Source organism: Cebus imitator, unplaced genomic scaffold, assembly GCF_001604975.1.
Source record: "Cebus imitator isolate Cc_AM_T3 unplaced genomic scaffold, Cebus_imitator-1.0 Scaffold319, whole genome shotgun sequence".
NCBI classification, from domain to species: Eukaryota; Metazoa; Chordata; class Mammalia; order Primates; family Cebidae; genus Cebus; species Cebus imitator.
In genome coordinates this window covers 1,642-20,389 of record NW_016107634.1, presented here as the reverse complement: position 1 = coordinate 20,389, position 18,748 = coordinate 1,642, and the positions used below count along the sequence as shown (strand labels likewise).

General features: G+C 45.7%; 1 protein-coding gene and 1 pseudogene across 2 annotated transcripts in view; one reads left to right on the top strand and one right to left on the bottom strand.

The window, feature by feature from the left end:
* ATP6V0A4 (ATPase H+ transporting V0 subunit a4) overlaps positions 1-10,870 on the bottom strand; it is a 70,790-nt gene extending 59,920 nt beyond the window's left edge. Inside the window, exons 1-4 of the mRNA XM_017504282.1 lie at positions 10,640-10,870; positions 7,695-7,828; positions 5,454-5,532; positions 5,075-5,169 (exon numbers count right to left, since the gene is read on the bottom strand). Coding sequence (XP_017359771.1) covers positions 5,075-5,169; positions 5,454-5,532; positions 7,695-7,811 — 291 coding nt within the window. The 5' untranslated portion in view covers positions 7,812-7,828; positions 10,640-10,870. The remainder of the gene's footprint in view (positions 1-5,074; positions 5,170-5,453; positions 5,533-7,694; positions 7,829-10,639) is intronic.
* Positions 10,703-15,642, top strand: LOC108286460 (annotated as a pseudogene). Its single transcript, XR_001817930.2, has 2 exons — positions 10,703-10,775; positions 13,893-15,642. The product of XR_001817930.2 is annotated as a heterogeneous nuclear ribonucleoprotein A1-like (transcript).
* Positions 15,643-18,748: the final 3,106 nt, after the last annotated feature.

Sequence of the window (18,748 nt, the reverse complement as noted above, 5' to 3'; positions counted from 1 at the left end):
ATACTACAGTTACATACTTAATGGTGGGAAAATAACGAAAATGAAGAAGCTAAGATGGAGTCTGTCCGGCTCAAGGAGTTAACATAAAGCCTGAACAGCTTTTAGTCTGAGAAAAAGACAGAGTTCATTTTAGCTGGCAAAAAGCAGGTTATCACAGAACAAAGACAAAACTTTAGGGGAAAAAAAGGACATATATCCACAAAGGGGTGATCATTGAACCAGTGTCAAATATTATGAGAAAAATTGAGTGACTATGTGTCTTGAGGTGTCAAGTGTAACTGTCATCTGTAGCTTGCACACCAAGGGCTAGTGGGGAAGGGCTGGCAGGTATTTCAGAAAGACAGGAAAGGGAAGGGAAGTAAGAAACAAAAGCAATGATAGCCCAAAAAGCCAGTAAATCAGCAGTCCCAGTAAATGGAAATGGAATAAGGTCACCTCTTAAAGAGATCATCACGCTAGATAGTTTTAAGTCCATCTAAGACATCTAAGAGACACTGTTAACAGAGTTTTTTTGTTTTTTGTTTTTTGTTTTTTTTTTTTCAGACAAAGTCTCCGTCACCCAGGCTGGAGTGCCGTGGCACAATCTTGGCTCACTGCAACCTCTGCCTCCTGGGTTCAAACGATTCTCCTGCCTCAGCCTCCCAAGTAGCTTGGGAGGTGTGCACCACCAGGCCCAGCTAATTTTTTTGTATTTTTAGTAGAGATGGAGTTTCACCATGTTGGCCAGGCTGGTCTTGAAATCCTGACCTCAAGTGACCCACTGGCCTCAGCCTCCCAAAGTGCTGGGATTACAGGCACGAGCCACTACGCCTGGCATAAAGAGACTTTTTTTAATAACAATAAAAAATGATAATCCTGTAAATGTTAGCTCCCCCTGAAATGCTTAGGATTAGACAAAACTGAATTACTATGGAAGATTTCAAAGGCACACTAGCAGAGCGAATCCCATCCACCCATCAACCAGCTTCAGTCACACTCCGTTCTGTCCCCTCACAGAGCCAGCCATTATCCTGAATTTTGAATACTCAACATAATGACACAAAGTTGGGGGGGAACGTAAATCTCCATTTCCTAATCATTTCCTCTCTCCACTTAATGATACCAAAAAATAATGCTGCCATTACCATACATAATGGATAAGTAATCATATAAAAATAGAGCTGCATGAGAATAACACCTGAAAACAAGGAAAAGTCAGGGCAGTTTCTGCTGGGATGGCTCTTTTTTTTCTTCCTCCTGAATTAGTATTTCCTCTAGGACTGTTATAAAAGGCTCTTTAGAAACTGACAAGGCAGGGACCCAGAGCCATTGGTGTATCTTTTTTTTTGTTTTGTTTTTGTTTTTTGAGACGGAGTTTCGCTCTTGTTGCCCAGGCTGGAGTGCAATGGCGCAATCTCGGCTCACCGCAACCTCCGCCTCCTGGGTTCAGGCAATTCTCCTGCCTCAGCCTCCTGAGTAGCTGGGATTACAGGCACGCACCACCATGCCCAGCTGAATTTTTGTATTTTTAGTAGAGACAGGGTTTCACCATGTTGACCAGGATGGTCTCGATCTCTTGACCTCGTGATCCACCCGCCTCGGCCTCCCAAAGTGCTGGGATTACAGGCGTGAGCCACCGCGCCCGGCCCCATTGGTGTATCTTGCCAAAGGATTCGACTCTAGCAATGCTGGGGGAACACAGCTAACTGCAGGTTAGTCATATCAATCAACCAACAAATCAATCCCAGTGAACAATGAATGGTAAAAGATAATACTCTCCTAATTTTATGGTGGTGGTTTTTGTTTTTGTTTTGAGACAGGGTCGTACTCTGTTGCCCAGGCTGGGTGCAGTGGTGTGAACACAGCTTACTGCAGGCTCAACCTTCTGTTACCCAATATCCTGCCTTAGCCTCCCAAGTAGCTGGGACCACAGGTACACACCACCACATCCAGGTAATTTTTTTTTTTTTTTTTTTTGGTAGAGACAGAGTCTCACTATGCTGGGCAGACTGGTCTCCAACTCCTGAGCTCAAGCAATCCTCCCGTCTTGGCCTCCCAAAATCTTGCGATGATGGGCATGAGCCACCATGCCCAGCCCTGGTGCTGTTTTAATTTCATTTTTACAGCAAATAGCATTCAGAAGAATAACACTAAGGAAAGACTTGTGCACACATCTGATTGCCCCTTATCCAACTATTCCTACAAATGTGTAGAGCTTTAACACCTTAAAATATCCTGCTGGATTTTTTTTTTTCTTTTTTGGGACACAGTCCCACTCTGTCACCCAGGCTGGAGTACAGTGGGGTGATCTCAGTTCGCTGCAACCTCCACCTCCTGGGTTCAAACAATTCTCCTGCCTCAGCCTCCCGAGTAGCTGGGATTACAGGCATGAGCCACCACACCTGGCTAATATATTTTTTCTTTGTATTTCTGGTAGAGATAGGGTTTCACCATGGTGGTCAGGCTGGTCTCAAAATTCCTGACCTCAAGCAATATACCTGCCTCAGCTTCCCAAATTGCTGAGATTACAGGCATGAGCCACTAAGCCCGGCCTATATGCTAGATATTTTTTTTAGTCTAAGATACACCTTTACCAAAGAGATAAAAAATAAACATTAGCCAGGTGAGGTGGCTCACACCTGTAATCCCTGCACTTTGGGAGGCCAAGGTGGGCAGATCACCTGAGGTTGGAAATTACCAGCCTGGCCAACAGGGCAAAACCCCATCTCTACTAAGAGTACAAAAACATTAGCTGGGCATGGTGGTGCATGCCTGTAATCCCAGCTACTCAGGAGGCTGAGGCAGGAGAATCGCTTGAACCTCACAGGGCAGAGGTTGCAGTGAGCCGAGATTGTGCCACTGCGTTCTAGCCTGGGCAACAGAGCAGGACTCTGTCTCAAAAAAAAAAAGATAAACAAAGACCAAAACAATGAATTTCACAAAAAAGTTTAAAAAAGGGCCATTCAATCAAATTTTAGCTCCCCCCACCCAGAAAATCTTATTAGTTATTATTCAGTCAAAATAAAATCTTTTAAACTCAAAGTGGTGAAACTTGAAAATGTGTGTGCCTTGGCATAGTTGAAATCAGCCAAAACTAAACCCAGTTGGATGAATTCCTTTTTTAAAGTACTATAGCCAACTCAATTTGAAAACAAAAGCACTTGTTACCTGTTTAACAAAATCAAGACAGGCTCTATGCTCGTCAAGTTTCAGTGTAGTATCAGAGAAGAATATCCACAATTATTTGAAAAGTCGATTAAAATATTCCTTGCTTTTCCAACTACTTATCTGTGTAAGGCTGGATTACCTTCCACTACTTCAATAAAAACAACATATCACCAACGATTTAAATTAGAAGCAGGTGTGAGAAAGCAGTGCCTATGAGCTAAGCACTTAAAAAATTCACAAACAATGCCACCTTTCTCATGAAAGTGTTTTTGTCTTGGAAAAGAGTCATTTTTCATTTAAAAAATGTTAGTATATAATGAGATCTTATTGTTATTTTCAATTGAATTAATACATTAATATTTTACATACTTTTCCATTTTAACTTGTAATACAGTAAAAATCAGTAAATAGGCCAGGCACGGTGGCTCACATTTGTAATCCCAGCACTTTGGGAGGCCGAGGCAGTAAGACCACCTGAGGTCAGGAGTTCAAGACCAGCCTGGACAACATGGTAAAACCCTGTCTCTCCTAAAAATACAAAAATTAATGGGGTGTGGTGGCATATGCCCATAATCCCAGCTACTTAGGAGGCTAAGGCAGGAGAATCGCTTCAGCCCGGGAAGCAGAAGTTGCAGTAAGCTGAGATCACACCACTGCACTCCAGCCTGGGCAACAGAGCAAGACTCCGTCTCAAAAGAAATATGACAAGGTCCAAAATATTTTCTACAAGATGGCAATCTAATATTTTGATGTGAGTATCAAAATTTATACTACTGATGGCTTTAAATTTTCCAAGAATTTGAAGTTATCTTCAAAGAAAAAAAAATCCCAGCCAGAGAAAAGGCTCAGCTCAGTGAAGCCTTGCCTACTTGCCCATACCCTGAATGAGCCGTTCCACCACTGAGGATAAAATAGCTGCTTTTTAAATTAAGCCCCCAGCGTTCTCCATGGTCTGGTTCTGCCAACCTCTTTACTTCCTCTCCCAGCCCTGCCCCTCATTCCTGTTCCCACCATCTGCTCTACAAGCTCTTGGAGGGCATGGTCATGTTTATTTCTCTCTAAGGTACCTCGCACATGGCAGGTATTCAGTGTTTTTTGTTTGTTTGTTTTTTAGACAGAATCTCTCTCTGTCACCCAGGCTGGAGTGCAGTGGTGCGATCTCAGCTCGCTGCAACCTCTGCCTCCATGATTCAAGTGATTTTCGTGCCTCAGCCTCCCAAGTAGCTGGGATTACAGGCACCCGCCACCATGCCCAGCTAATTTTTGTACATTTAGTAGAGACAGGGTTTCACCATGTTGGCCAGGGAGATCTGGAACTCATGACCTCATGATCTGCCCACCTTGGCCTCCTAAAGTGGTGGGATTACAGAGGTGAGCCACCACGCCCAGCCAGTATTCAGTGTTTTATAAAAGACAGAAGGGAAGGGAATAGAGAAGGAAAGGAAAAAGGGAGAGCCCCAGCAGCTGAGATGTCCTTGAAAATGGAAGTCTTCTCCCAGTTGACCTACAGAAGCCAGTCAGAGGAGCAGCCTCCATCTAGAATGGGTCCAACTCATCAGCTGCTTCCCCAGACAGAGAATGAGAAAACATCCCTTAAGCCACAGTCAGTCCATTCAGCAGAACCCCATAGATGACTCCACTGCCTGTAAGAATCATAAGCCCACAAAAGCAATCACTCCTCAAAGTGGGCTAAGCTTCCCTCAGGATATGCTGAGAAAGGAAAACAGCTCTCTCCAGACTTAAAAACTGCACACTGGGATTTTCCTGGGGCCATAACCCTGAGAAGAGGACAGTCATGCAAGCCTGCCGCCCCCCGTGCCTTCAGCAACCAGGCACAGGACCTGCGAGCGGCTCTCAGAGCTTTCAAGGAGACAGGCTTCATGGCTGTCCTTAGCCTGGGAGGCCAGCAAAGTGGAGAAGAACTTACCTCCAGGGTAATCATTTCCCGTGGGAGCGGGGTCAGTGTGCATTTCTCAGGCAACTGAACTGCAATCTCATTTTGCATCTCATCTTCCAGAAAACCTGAGGAATGAAAACCCACCAGAAACCCCAAGGTGACTGTGTTTCCTCATGACTAAGAAACGAGTTCAAGCAAGATGTGTGCCTTTCGCTCACCTCAGCTGCCTAAATTGTCCAAGGAGCTGCCACAGCTCCTGGATCCCACCCCCAGCCTCCCCATTCCCTCCAGGTGGGCCTCCAGGACCACCTCAAAAAGTATTGCAAATAGGGCCACATTTGTTAATGTGCAAACTCTGGACCCCCTTGCCAGTTCACATTTGAACAGTAAGCAAAAAAAATTGGCTTACGGAGGATTCTCTCCAGTGATTCACACCTTCTGACTTCATTCACAAATTTCCTTTGAAAGCTGTTCACATTCATATTTAACTAGGGGAGGAAAAATCATAAGACACACATTAGTAGCAACAGCTGCCAATATGTTCCTTTTGGTTTGTTTTTTGTTTTTTTTGTTTTCTTTTGAGACGGAATTTCACTGGTCACCCAGGCTGGAGTGTAGTAGTGCGATCTCAGCTCACAGCAGCTTCCACCTCCTGGGTTCATGCGATTCTGCTCCCGAATAGCTGAGATTACATGCACCCACCACCACGTCCGGCTAATTTTTATATTTTTAGTAGAGATGGGGTTTCACCATGTTGGCCAGGCTGGTCTCAAGCTACTGACCTCAGGTGATCTGCCCACCTCAGCCTCCCAAAGTGCTGGGATTACAGACGTGAGCCACCGCACACAGCCCCCTTTTGGTTATTGTATTATCTTTTTAATGCTAGAGAAGTTGCTGGAATTATCTTAGGAATACATACTTCCATGCACAAGACAGGTGAGTTACAGGCGAAACACGCCTTGGTGTTTTATACTCAATCGCCCAAATGCTTCAACTTTCACCCTACCGTTTCTAAAAGAAACAAAGTCCTCAGCCGGGCACGGTGGCTCACGCCTGTAATCCCAGCACTTTGGGAGGCCGAGGCGGGTGGATCACGAGGTCAAGAGATCGAGACCATCCTGGTCAACATGGTGAAACCCCGTCTCTACTAAAAATACAAAAATTAGCTGGGCATGGTGGCGCGTGCCTGTAATCCCAGCTACTCAGGAGGCTGAGGCAGGAGAATTGCCTGAACCCAGGAGGTGGGGGCTGCGGTGAGCCGAGATCGCGCCATTGCACTCCAGCCTGGGTAACGAGAGTGAAACTCCGTCTCAAAAAAAAAAGAAACAAAGTCCTGGCTAGGTGCAGTGGCTCATGCCTGTAATCCCAACACTTTGGGAGGTCGAGGCTGGTGGATCGCTTAAACCCAGGAGTTCGAGACCAACCTGGGCAACATAGCGAGTCCCTGTCTCTACAAAAAACTACAAAATTAACCGAGCGTGGTAGCACACACTTGTAGTCCCAGCTACTCAGGGGGCTGAGGCAGGAGGATGGCTTGAGCCTGGGAGGTCAAGGCTACAATGAGCCATGATTGTGCCACGGCACTCTAGCATGGGAGACACAGCAAAACACTGCCTCAAAAAAAAAATTTTTTGGATTTAATCAAAATTTAAAATTTTTGTGCATCCAAGGACACTATCAAGAAAGTAAAAAATTCCACAGCATGGGAGAAAGTCATATTCATTTTCAAATCATGTATCTTTCAAATCATGTATCTGTCAAAGGAAGGAAGGAAGGAAGGAGGGAGGGAGGGAGGGAGGGAGGGAGGGAGGGAGGAAGGACCTCCCTCATCTAAGTTTACCTTATTTCTCTGGCTTGGCTATCTAAATGAGTCTGAAAATCCTCAACGGGGTCATGGAAACGACCAGGCCTTGAAGACCACACAGCTCCATGTAATGTATCACAGTCACAAACAAAACTTCAACTCTCAGCTCAGCTCAATAAATGTTATTGAGGACCTGCCTCATATGAGGTCCTGTGAAGAACTAGGGATGTGAAGAACAAGATATGATCCTTCCCTGCAGGAGCTTAGCTCTGACCTTGACCTTAGTGAAGAAGTAAAGAAAGACTGATTTTCTAAATTAGACTAAGAGCTTGGTGAGGATCTAAACTGCCCCTGGGAAATGATACTCCAATGTCATAATCAAGACACCCTAACCCTAGAATATCACTCTGAACCTCAACCCTGGGTATTACAACCAACTCTGGATTCCAGAATGCTTTGTCCTCCACCTGTGTAGTCAGGAAAAATAGTTTTTATGGTTAGAACAAGGTTTGGTAATCCATATACTCATTGGCTATATTCAATGTTTGAAGATGCTACACAAGAAAAAAAAATTCCATGACATCTAGAATGTAGTGATTGCATTAGAGCTTCAAGATATTCCTACAGAGGAGACAGACATGGAGGGAGGAGTAACACATTTTTTAATGACTTGCCTGGTCACGACAAATCCCAGCAAGAAGCACTAGAACTACAGAATTTCATCAATTTCAGCTCACGGCTCCTCTCTCTACAAAATGGCTACTGTTCACCACAAAGAAGTGTTGTGCAAGAGTTATCTACTCCCGCCCCTGCCTTCCTCTTATCTCCAAAGAACTCAGTACCTACATCTTTGAACTGAACCAATCCCAGCTCTCCGAGCTCAGCCACACAGCAATATGCAGCTTCCACCTGGAGAAACAGTTGCGACAAACACATCTCCTCGCTTCGAAACACAGACGACATCTTGACCCAGCCTCGGTCTATAGGAGAAAAAGATATTAACATTTAAGGTAATCAATGGGTGAAAACCTTAGGACAAATTTTTTTTTAAGACAGAATTTCGCTCTTGTTGCCCAGGCTGGAGTGCAATGGCGTGATCTCCGCTCAGGGCAAACTCTGCCTCCCAGATTCTCCTGCCTCAGCCTCCCAAGTAGCTGGGATTACAGGCATGCACCACCACGCCCGGCTAATTTTGTATTTTTAGTAGAGAAGGGGTTTCTCCATGTTGGTCAGGCTGGCTTAGAACTCTTGACCTCAGGTGATCCTCCCACCTTAGCCTCCCAAAGTGCTGAGATTACAGGCATGAGCCACCACACCCAGCCTGGATGAAATGTTTAATTTAAGATAAATTAAAATCCAACAGGGAAAATAAATGCATTAGGAATCACTCCTGATTTGGGGAGACTTTTTTTTCTTTTTTTGAGACAGGGTCTCACTCTGTTGCCCAGGGCTGAAGTGCAGTGGTGCAATTTTGGCTCACTGCAGCCTCTACCTCCCAGGCTCAGGTAATCCACCCATCTCAGCCTCCTGAGTAGCTGGGACTATAGGTACATACCACCATGCCCGGCTATCCTGATTCTAAAAACATAAACAAGTTAGCACTTTATGCCCTTCATCAGACTGGCAAAATATTATACTTTATTTTCGAAACACAGTCTTGTTCTGTCACCCAGGATGGAGTGCAGTGGCACAAACACAACTCACTACAGCCTCAACCTCCTGGGCTCAAGAGATCCTCCTACCTCAGCCTCCTATGTAGCTGGGACTAAAGGTGTGCATGACCACATCTGGCTAATTTTTATTTGTTTTTGTTGAGACGGGATCTTGCTACGTTGCCAAGGCTGGTATTGAACTCCCGGACTCAAGTGATCCTCCTACCCTGGTCTCCCAAAATGCTGGGATTACAGGCATGAGCCACTGCATGCGGCTGGCAAAATATTTTAAAATATGACTAAAGATTTGAGTTGTAGAGAGTATGAGAAAACAGGCCCTTTAATACACTAGAATGTCACTCCGGAACTCAATCCTGGGTATCCGACCAACTCTGGATTCCAGAATACTTTGTCCTCCATTTGTCCAGTCAGGAAAAATAGTTTTTGTCATCAGAACAAGGTTTGGTTAATCCATATGCCCACTGGGTATATCCAACGTTAAAGTGTAAATTCTTTATAGCTTTTTCAGAGAGCAATTTATCAGTGTCTATCATATCGTATATCCCTCATATCCACAAATCAAGATTTCCACTGCTATTTATCCAGATAGGCCTGGATATGTAGGGAGAAACAGACGAACGAGGATGTTTCTTATAACATCGTATGTAATCGTTATAATAAATGGACGTAACCTAGGTATCCATCAATAGGAGAATGATTAAATAGAGCCCTTCGCAGTCAGCAGGAATAAATCTGTATGTCCTATACATCCCACGGGTGGGTGGGGGAGGGGAATGCTGTGAATTAGGTTAGCCAAAACTGACCTGCAAGATACAGTTCCACATACAGTCTTAGTGCGTATCGACACTGCTGATTAAAAAAAAAAAAAAAAAAAAAAAAAAACTAAGACTTAAACACTCCTGAAAGGGGAATCTCAAACATATAGACTGAAATAGATTAAAACATCCACCATGCTGTAATAGATGGCACGTCCAGGGTTTAACTATGAAACTGGGAGATGGTCTCCAAGCCAGTGCCACCAGCCCGCACACAGCATACACAGCCAGGAAGCCCAGCCCCAGTGCGTCAGAGGCTTCCCAACAGCAATCAATGCATTCCAAACCCTGGGGTGTAGCAGTTTCTCACTCCTGAACATTTATCCACTCCTTAATAGACCTTAATCAAAGTCATGCTGCCCGTTGGACTGCCTCTAGTGTCACTTGGGTGACAGGCGGCAGGGAAGGATACCTCCCAGGGGTTGGAAGGAAGCTCTTTCCAATGGCTCAATTGAAGGCCATATGAGAGCCAAGGGCAGAAGGAGGGTATAGAAGCTATTCCCAAAGATCCTGATGGCCTTCCTGCTGCCAAGCCACACTGTTCCCCCCAAGTCAACCTTCTGGAAGAACTTCCACACCTCCAGAGTCGATTTAATTTGATCATGTACAGAGTATCTCCTGGGCTGATCCATTGTCCCGGTTCCCCACAAGACCAACTCCAACGTCCTCAAGCTGCCCAGCCGAAGGCTGCAGGATCTGGCTTCCTCTGTGTTCTCCTTCAGCTGTGGCCTCTCCAGGGACCCCGCGTTTCTCCCCAGCTCCCATTCTCTTCAGGACCTTTGCCCAGGCTTTCCCTGGGTTTGGAACCTCAACCTTGTCCTCTCCACCATCCATCGCATGTCCCGCATGACCCATCACTCCTCCAGTCTCCATGTAAGGATCTTGTTCCTCCACAAGCCTTCCCTGGCACCCCCAGCACCGCCAAGGAACTGAGCCCCCTCCTACATGCTCCCAGAAGAGCAATCATTTGTAATCGCTTGTTTAACTCCCTGGATTGTCCACACGCAAACCAGTAAATCCATGAGGCTAGAAGCATGCCCTGTTTCCACTCCCACACCAGTCTAGGTCAATAGGACCACAAAGTGGGCGCTCCAGAAGCATTTTCCCATGTGTGGACCAGAGGATAAACAACATCCCTCAAGAAGTGAATGGTTTGGCCCCATATCTGTACCTTTTGACTTCAAGATGAATTCAAAGCTTTCCTACTGCCCTGTCTAGTAACTACAGCCAAGCAAACATAGACCAGAGACCCCAGGCATTCGCTTCATGCAGATCGAAAGCACAGCATCAACACCCTTCTTACCCCAGCTTCCTCCAGGCCGGTCCTGGGTGGGGGTCTGGGGTAGACAGTAGTTTCCCCGACCTGATGCACGGAACAGGGAGCCACAAGTCTGGCGGCCCTACGGGCTTGCCAGCAGTCCTGGGCGGGGCTGCAGCCGGTGAATCCACAGGTGGCCTCCCCGCAGCGCCCCTCCCGGCTCCTTCTCCTCCCAGGCTCCCAAAGAGCCAGGAGGCGGCTCTGTTGTATCAACACAGACCTGTTGTGGGTGAGGACAAACCTGCCCCACCAGCCAGCCCGCTCGGCCCCCGCCCCCCTGTGCCCTCTGCCATGACCTTAAGTCCTCAGCAGGAAGCATTCATTTGTTTTCTAATGAAAGTAACTTGCCCCTCAGGAAGCTGAGGGTTGAGGACAAGATTCTTGAGGCTTTAGAAGGACCCCGGCAAACCAAAACATCCCTTTAACTTGTAAAAACAAAATAACATTTAAAAATAGTTTTGGGGGCCAGGGCCTCGGTGGCTCACGCGGGTAATTCCAGCACTTTGGGAGGCTGAGGCAGGTGGATCATTTGAGGTCGGTTGTTTGAGACTAACCTGGCCAACATGGTGAAATCCTGCCTGTACTAAAAATACAAAAAGAAATGAGCAGAGCGCGGTGGCGCCCGCCTGTAATCCCAGCTATTCAGGAGGCTGAGGCAGGAAAATCACTTGAACCCAGGAGGCAGAGGTTGCAGTGAGCCTAGTCACTGCACTCCAGCCCGGGTGACAGAGCCAGGCTCCATCTCAAAAATAAAAACAATACAAAATGAAAAAATAAAAATAGTTTTGGAAAATAGAAAAATCACACCATCCTATCAACGATTAACCAAAACATTCTACTTTCAAAGAAAAATAGAAGACTCTATGAAATGCCCAATGGCTAAAATTCAGCTTCCACTGTGGCCCAGGTAAAAAGAGACAGAAGCAAATGTGCCCTTTTGCTTTGGAAGGGGTCTTGTCTTTTCCTATTATTTGACAGAGGGTGGGCAGGGCAGAACAAGCCAATTAGGTAGTTTCTCTTGCCCAGGGGTGGGGCGGCTGCAACAGCCACCTGCATCTTTATGAATGAGCTTTGCTTCTCCAGAGTGACGGCACAGATCCCCTGCAGGGATTCTCCCCTGCGCACCCCTCCAGGGGGCCTTAGAAGGTACCCCAGAATGAGTGAGGGGCATGCTTTATGGTTTTTTTTAACTTTTTTAGTATGGAAGCATTAAAACACCTGCAAAAGTACAGAAAATAGTACAGGGAACCCCCATGTCCACCTCACTCGGCCACAGCAGTTAGTGAATGTTCTGTCATCCACACCCCACCCACTTCCCCTACCCACTTCTGATTATTTGGAAGCAAATCCCACACATATTATTTCTTTGAAAAATATTTCAGCATGTATCTCTGAAAGATAAGGATTCTTTAATACACACACACACACACACACACACACACACACACACACACACCAGTCACTCCTAAAATTCAATAATTCTTAAATTTGCTTTAATATCAAATATCCCACTAGGATTCCAATTTCCTAGATTGTCTGAGATTTGCATTTTTTTTAAGAGACAGGGTCTTGCTCTGTTGTCCAGGCTGGAGCGCGGTGATGCAAACACCGCTCACTGCAGCCTCAACCTTCTGGGCTCAAGCGATCCTCCCACTTCAGCCTCCTGAGTGGCTAGGACTACAGGTGTGCATCACTATGCTTGACTAATTTTTTTATTTTTATTTTTATAAAATATTACAACATAAAGACAGAGGATCACTATGTTGCCCAGACTGGCCTCCAACTCCTGTCCTAAGTAATCCTCCCACCTCCGACACCCCAAGTGCTGGGATTACAGGTGTGAACCTTGCCTGGCCAAGATCTGCATTTTTAATAAGCTCCTCAGCTGATACTTGAGCATGATCATATTAGAACCATTGTTTAGAGAACACAGAGTGAGAAATCAAACTTTAGCTTGGGAAGCAGCTGGGTGTAGGCGGTTTGGCAAAATCAGCTAAGGAGACGCAGCAATTGTGAACCTGGGCACTAGAGCCCCAGGCCTCTGAGGGAGCAGGTGTTCTGTACTGAGGCCCCAGAGGAAGGGAGCTGCTTGGGTTTCTTGAGAGGCAGAGCTACACCCACCCAGCCAGCCAGGGCAGATCCGCCCAAGAATCCAGACTCACCTGGACGGCGTTCCAAAGGCTGAACTCAAGATTTGCAAAGGAGAACAGGAAGATAAGAACTGAAAACTGCAAAAAGGCATTACCAGTGTTGACTCTACTTCTCCCTTCGTATGAGCTCTGGAGGCACTAGGAACCCTGGCCTCAATTAGGGCCTGCCTCCCCTCTCCACTTCCCCAGCCCACCCTCATCCTGCTCTTCCCCGAGGCGGGCATTTGCGGTGTCTCCCAGCCAGTGGGTGGGGCAGCAGTTTTTAAATGTCTGGGTGCTCAGAAACCACCCAGGAACATAAGGGAAAAAGAGTACATCCTAATGGTTAAGAGCAGAGGCTCCGGGGCCCGACAGCCGGAGTCAGTATCCCAGCTCTGCCATTTACCATGCATGACCTTGGGAAAGCTATTTAACCCCAGGGCCTCAGTGACCTTATCTGAAAAATAGAAGAGGCTTATTTAGAAAGTGGAAATACACCTGGGTGTGGTGGCTCTCGCCTGTAATACCAGCAGTTTGGGAATCCAAGGCGTGCAGATCACTTTGAGGCCAGGAGTTCGAGACCAGCCTGGCGAACATGGTAAAACCCCCACCCCCTTCTCTACTAATAATATAAAAATTAGCCAGGCATGGTGGTGCACACCTGTAGTCCCAGCTACTCGGGAGCCTGAGTTGTGAGAATCGCTTGAGCCCAGGAGGTGGAAATTGTTGTGAGCCGAGATCACACCACAGTACTCCAGCCTGGGAGACACAGTGAGACTCCATCTCAAAAAAACAAAAAAGAAATATGTGCATGGGATGTCAGACCAGGAGGCTGAGGCTACACCACATGAGGTCCGCAAGACATATGAAGTCTGCTGGGCCAATTAGAAATTTGGCTTTTATTCTAATAGCATTGGGAATCCCTTGGAAAATTTTAAGCAAGGGAATGGCATCACCTGGTTCACATTTTTAAATATATTACTTTGGGTCAGGTGCGGGGTGGCTTACACCTGTAATCCCAGCACTTTGGGAGGCCGAGTTGGGCAGATCATGAGACCATCCTGGCCAACATGGTGAAACCCCAACTCTACTAAAAATATAAAAATTAGCTTTTTTGCCCGTGGACGCCGCCGAAGAAGCATCGTTAAAGTCTCTCTTCTCCCTGCGATCATGTCTAAGTCAGTCTCCTAAAGAGCCGGAACAGCTGAGAAAGCTCTTCATTTGGAGGGCTGAGCTTTGAAACAACTGATGAGAGCCTGAGGAGCCATTTTGAGCAACGGGAATGCTCACTGACTGGTAATGAGAGATCCAAACACCAAGCGCTCCAGGGGCTTTGGGTTTGTCAGGTATGCAGCAGTGGAGGAGGTGGATGCAGCCATGAATGCAAGGCCACACAAAGTGGATGGAAGAGTTGTGGAACCAAAGAGAGCTGTCCCAAGAGAAGATTCTCAAAGACCAGGTGCCCACTTAACTGTGAAAAAAATATTCATTGGTGGCATTAAAGAAGACACTGAAGAACATCATCTAAGACATTATTTTGAACAGTATGGAAAAATTGAAGTAACTGAAATCATGACTGACAGAGGCAGTGGCAAGAAAAGGGGCTTTGCCTTTGTAACCTTTGATGACCATGACTCTGTGGATAAGATTGTCATTCAGAAATACCATACTGTGAATGGCCACGACTGTGAAGTTAGGAAAGCCCTGTCAGAGCAAGAGATGGCAAGTGCTTCATCCAGCCAGAGGTCGAAGTGGTTCTGGAAACTTTGGTGGTGGTCGTGGAGGTGGTTTCGGTGGGAATGACAACTTTGGTCGCGGAGGAAACTTCAGTGGTTGTGGTGGCTTTGGTGGCAGCCGTGGTGGTGGTGGATATGGTGGCAGTGGGGATGGCTATAATGGATTTGGTAATGATGGAGGCAATTTTGGAGGTGGTGGAAGCTACAATGATTTTGGCAATTACAACAATCAATCTTCAAATTTTGGACCCATGAAGGGAGGAAACTTTGGAGGCAGAAGCTCTGGCCCCTATGGTGGTGGCGGCCAATACTTTGCCAAACCACGAAACCAAGGTGGCTATGGAGGTTCCAGTAGCAGCAGTAGCTATGGCAGTGGCAGAGATTTTAATTAGGAAACAAAGCTTAGCAAGAGAAGAGAGCCAGAGAAGTGACAGGGAAGCTACAGGTTACAACAGATTTGTGAACTCAGCCAAGCACAGTGGTGGCAGGGCCTAGCTGCTAAGAAGACATGTTTTAGACAATACTCATGTGTATGGGCAAAAAACTCGAGGACTGTATTTGTGACTGATTGTATAACAGGTTATTTTAGTTTCTGTTCTGTGGAAAGTGTAAAGCATTCCAACAAAGGGTTTTAATGTAGATTTTTTTTCTTTTTCTTTTTCTTTTTTTTTCGCACCCATGCTGTTGATTGCTAAATGTAATAGTCTGATCGTGACGCTGAATAAATATCTTTTTTTTAAATGTGCTGTGTAAAGTTAGTCTACTCTGAAGCCATCTTGGTAAATTTCCCCAACAGTGTGAAGTTAGAATTCCTTCAGGGTGATGCCAGCTTCTATTTGGAATTTATATACAACCTGCTTGGGTGGAGAAGCCACTGTCTTCAGCACCCTTGGTGTAGTTGAACTAATAGTTACTGTTGTGACCTGAAGTTCACGATTAAAAGGGATTACCCAAGCAAAATCATGGAATTATTGGTTATAAAGATGATTGTTGGCACATCCTATGCAATATATCTAAATTGAATAATGGTACCAGATAAAATTATAGATGGGAATGAAGCTTGTGTATCATCCATTATCATGTGTAATCAATAAACGATTTAATTCTCTTGAATGAAAAAAAATATATATATATAAAAATTAGCAGGGCGTGGTGGCGCTCGCCTGTAGTCCCAGATACTCGAGAAGCTGAGATAGGAGAATCACTTGAAGCCAGGAGGCAGAGGTTGCAGTGAGCCGAGATTGCACCATTACACTCTAGCCTGGGGCGAGACTCTATCTCAAAAAAAAAAAATTACTTTGGTTTCTGCATCTGGAAAAATGGAGTAGAAATACTTTTTCTTCCCAGTCAGTAAAAATAAAAAACCCTATAGAGTATATGCACAGAGAACATAAGCAGACTAGGAAAGACGGAAGAAGATAAACCCTCTAGGAATCTCAAGATGCAAGGAACAACACAGAGGTTGAGTTATCTGGGTTTTCTTGTTACTTCCTACAGATTGAGCCGAGGCAGGCAGATTACCTGAGGTCAGGAGTTCAAGACAAGCGTGGCCAACATGGTGAAACACCATCTCTACTAAAAATACAAAAAGATTTAGCAGGGCATAGTGGTGAGTGCCTGTAATCCCAGCTACACAGGAGGCTGAAGCAGGTGAATCACTTGAACCAAGAGGCAAAGTTTGCAGTGAACCGAGATCACGCCCCTGCACTTCAGCCTCGGCGACAAAGCAAGACTCCATCTCAAAAAAAAAAGAACATGCATGACTTCTGTGGTTAGACTTGGGTCCCATCCCCACGACATCTCACATCTCATTATATTTATATGCAAATATTCCAAAATCTGAAAAAAATCTAAAACACTTCTGGTCTGAGCATTTCAGATAAGGGATAGATAATCAACCTGTATATTCCAGACTCAGTGCAGCAGAAGGCAGTAACATGTGCCGCAGAAACGTTCCAAAGAAAGTCTCCTCGCTCCGGCGAAAGGACCAGGAAAGGTGCAGCCTACCAAGAAAGAAAACTTTCAGAGAATCACCACTCGAATCCAGCTAAACGCCACCCCATTGCCAGCAAAGCCCAAGTGGGGAACCTAGCCTTCCAGGCTGAGTGGGGAGTCTGACCCTCTGCCCCACTCTGTGGTAACAAGGCTCCCTTGTTCACCCCTGTTGGGGGTGTCAGAAGAAACCTAATCAGAACTATTACCCCACCCATTGATAATAAGCTCCCCTCCCCATCACTGGTGGTGAACATCACATGTGGAGCAGTAACGAGGCATCTCTGCTCCTCTAGCCCGGGTGGTATCGACAAAGATCTGGTGAATAGAATAAAGTGGGAGAAACACTCTACCAACTTCAAGGCTTACTGTAAGCACCAGTAATCAATACTGTAGTATTGGGCCAGGTGTGATGAGTCACGCCTGTAATTCCAGCATTTTGGGAGGCCAAAACAGGGGATAGCTTGAGCCCAAGAGTTTGAGACCAGGCGGGGCAACTCAGGGAGACCATCACCTCTACGAATAATAATAATAAAGATATTAGCCAGGTTTGTGGTGTGTGCCTCTGATTCCAGCTACTTGGGAGGGCAGCCTGGGAGGAGTACCTGAGCCTGGGGAGGTCGAGGCTGAAGTGGCCCACGATCATGCCACTGCACTCAGCCCGGGTGACAAAGTGAGACTCTGTGTGTAAAAAAAAAAACTAAGGCGGGCTCAGGGAGGACAGAAACCTCCCGTGGGGCAGAAGGGCAAAAGCTCGCTTGATCTTGATTTTCAGTACGAATACAGACCGTGAAAGCGGGGCCTCACGATCCTTCTGACCTTTTGGGTTTTAAGCAGGAGGTGTCAGAAATTTTATCTTTTTTCTTTTAAATTAAAAAATAATAACAATATTTAAAAAAAGAAAAAAAAGATTGTGGTATTGGTGGAAGGATAGACACGTCTTTACTCAGTCTAGCAGTTCAAATGCTAATCTACTGTAATCCCAGTACTTTGGGAGGCCGAGGCGGGTGGATCATGAGCTCAAGAGATCGAGACCATCCTGGTCAAATGGTGAAACCCCGTCTCTACTAAAAGTACAAAAAATCAGCTGGGCATGGTGGCACATGCCTGTAATCCCAGCTACTCAGGAGGCTGAGGCAGGAGAATTGCCTGAACCCAGGAGGCGGAGGTTGCGGTGAGCCGAGATTGCGCCATTGCACTCCAGCCTGGGTAACAAGAGTGAAACTCCGTCTCAAAAAAAAAAAAAAAAAAAAAAAAAAAAAAAAAAAAAAAAAAAAAAAAAAAAAAACAAATGCTAATCTATTCGAGAAATACCCTCGCTGGCACACCCGGAAACAAGGTGTTACCAGCCACGTGGGCATCACTTAGCTCACTCAAGTTGACCATAAAAATAACCATCCCAAGTCCAGCCCTTGTCAACTTGGCACCTATATGCAATTCTTTTTTTTTGTTTTTTTGAGATGGAGTCTCACTCTGTCACCAGGCTGGAGTGCAGTGGCGCAATCTCAGCTCACTACAACCTCCACCCCCAGGGTTCAAGCGATTCTCCTGCCTCGGCCTCTGAGTAACTGGGATTACAGAAACGTGTCATCACACCTGGCTAATGTTTTCGTATTTTTAGTAGAGACAGGGTTTCACCGTGTTAGGATGATTTTGATCTCCTGACCTCGTGATCCGCCTGATCCCAAAGTGCTGGGATTACAGGCGTGAGCCACTGCACCCGGCCCTACACAACTCTTAAACCACATTTAACTTCCAAATAAAGACGATGATAGGGTTATAATTCCACCCAACATGATATGACTAAAACTGCACTAATCTCTTCCCCAGAAGAGGTGGTAAACTCCTTGAGTGGTGTTTATTATTCTCCTGTACCCCATAATTTCATTACTATGATGTAAAATTAACAATACTTAAATACTGATATGAAATCAATACACCTTATGTTTCACGATAAGGGGAAAAGAGAGAGAAGAAAACAGATATTTGCTTAATATGTGTATACATATGCACAAGCATGTTCATAAAAAATAAGGGAAAAGGCCAGGCGCGGTGGCTCACGCCTGTAAATCCAGCACTTTGGGAGGCCGAGGTGGATCACCTGAGGTCAAGAGTTCGAGACTAGTCTGGCCAACATGGTGAAACTCTGTCTCTAAAATAAAAAAAATAATAATAATAAGGGAAAAGATTCTGATTGATGATGATAGTCTTTGTTTCTGGAACTGGCGATGTGGTTG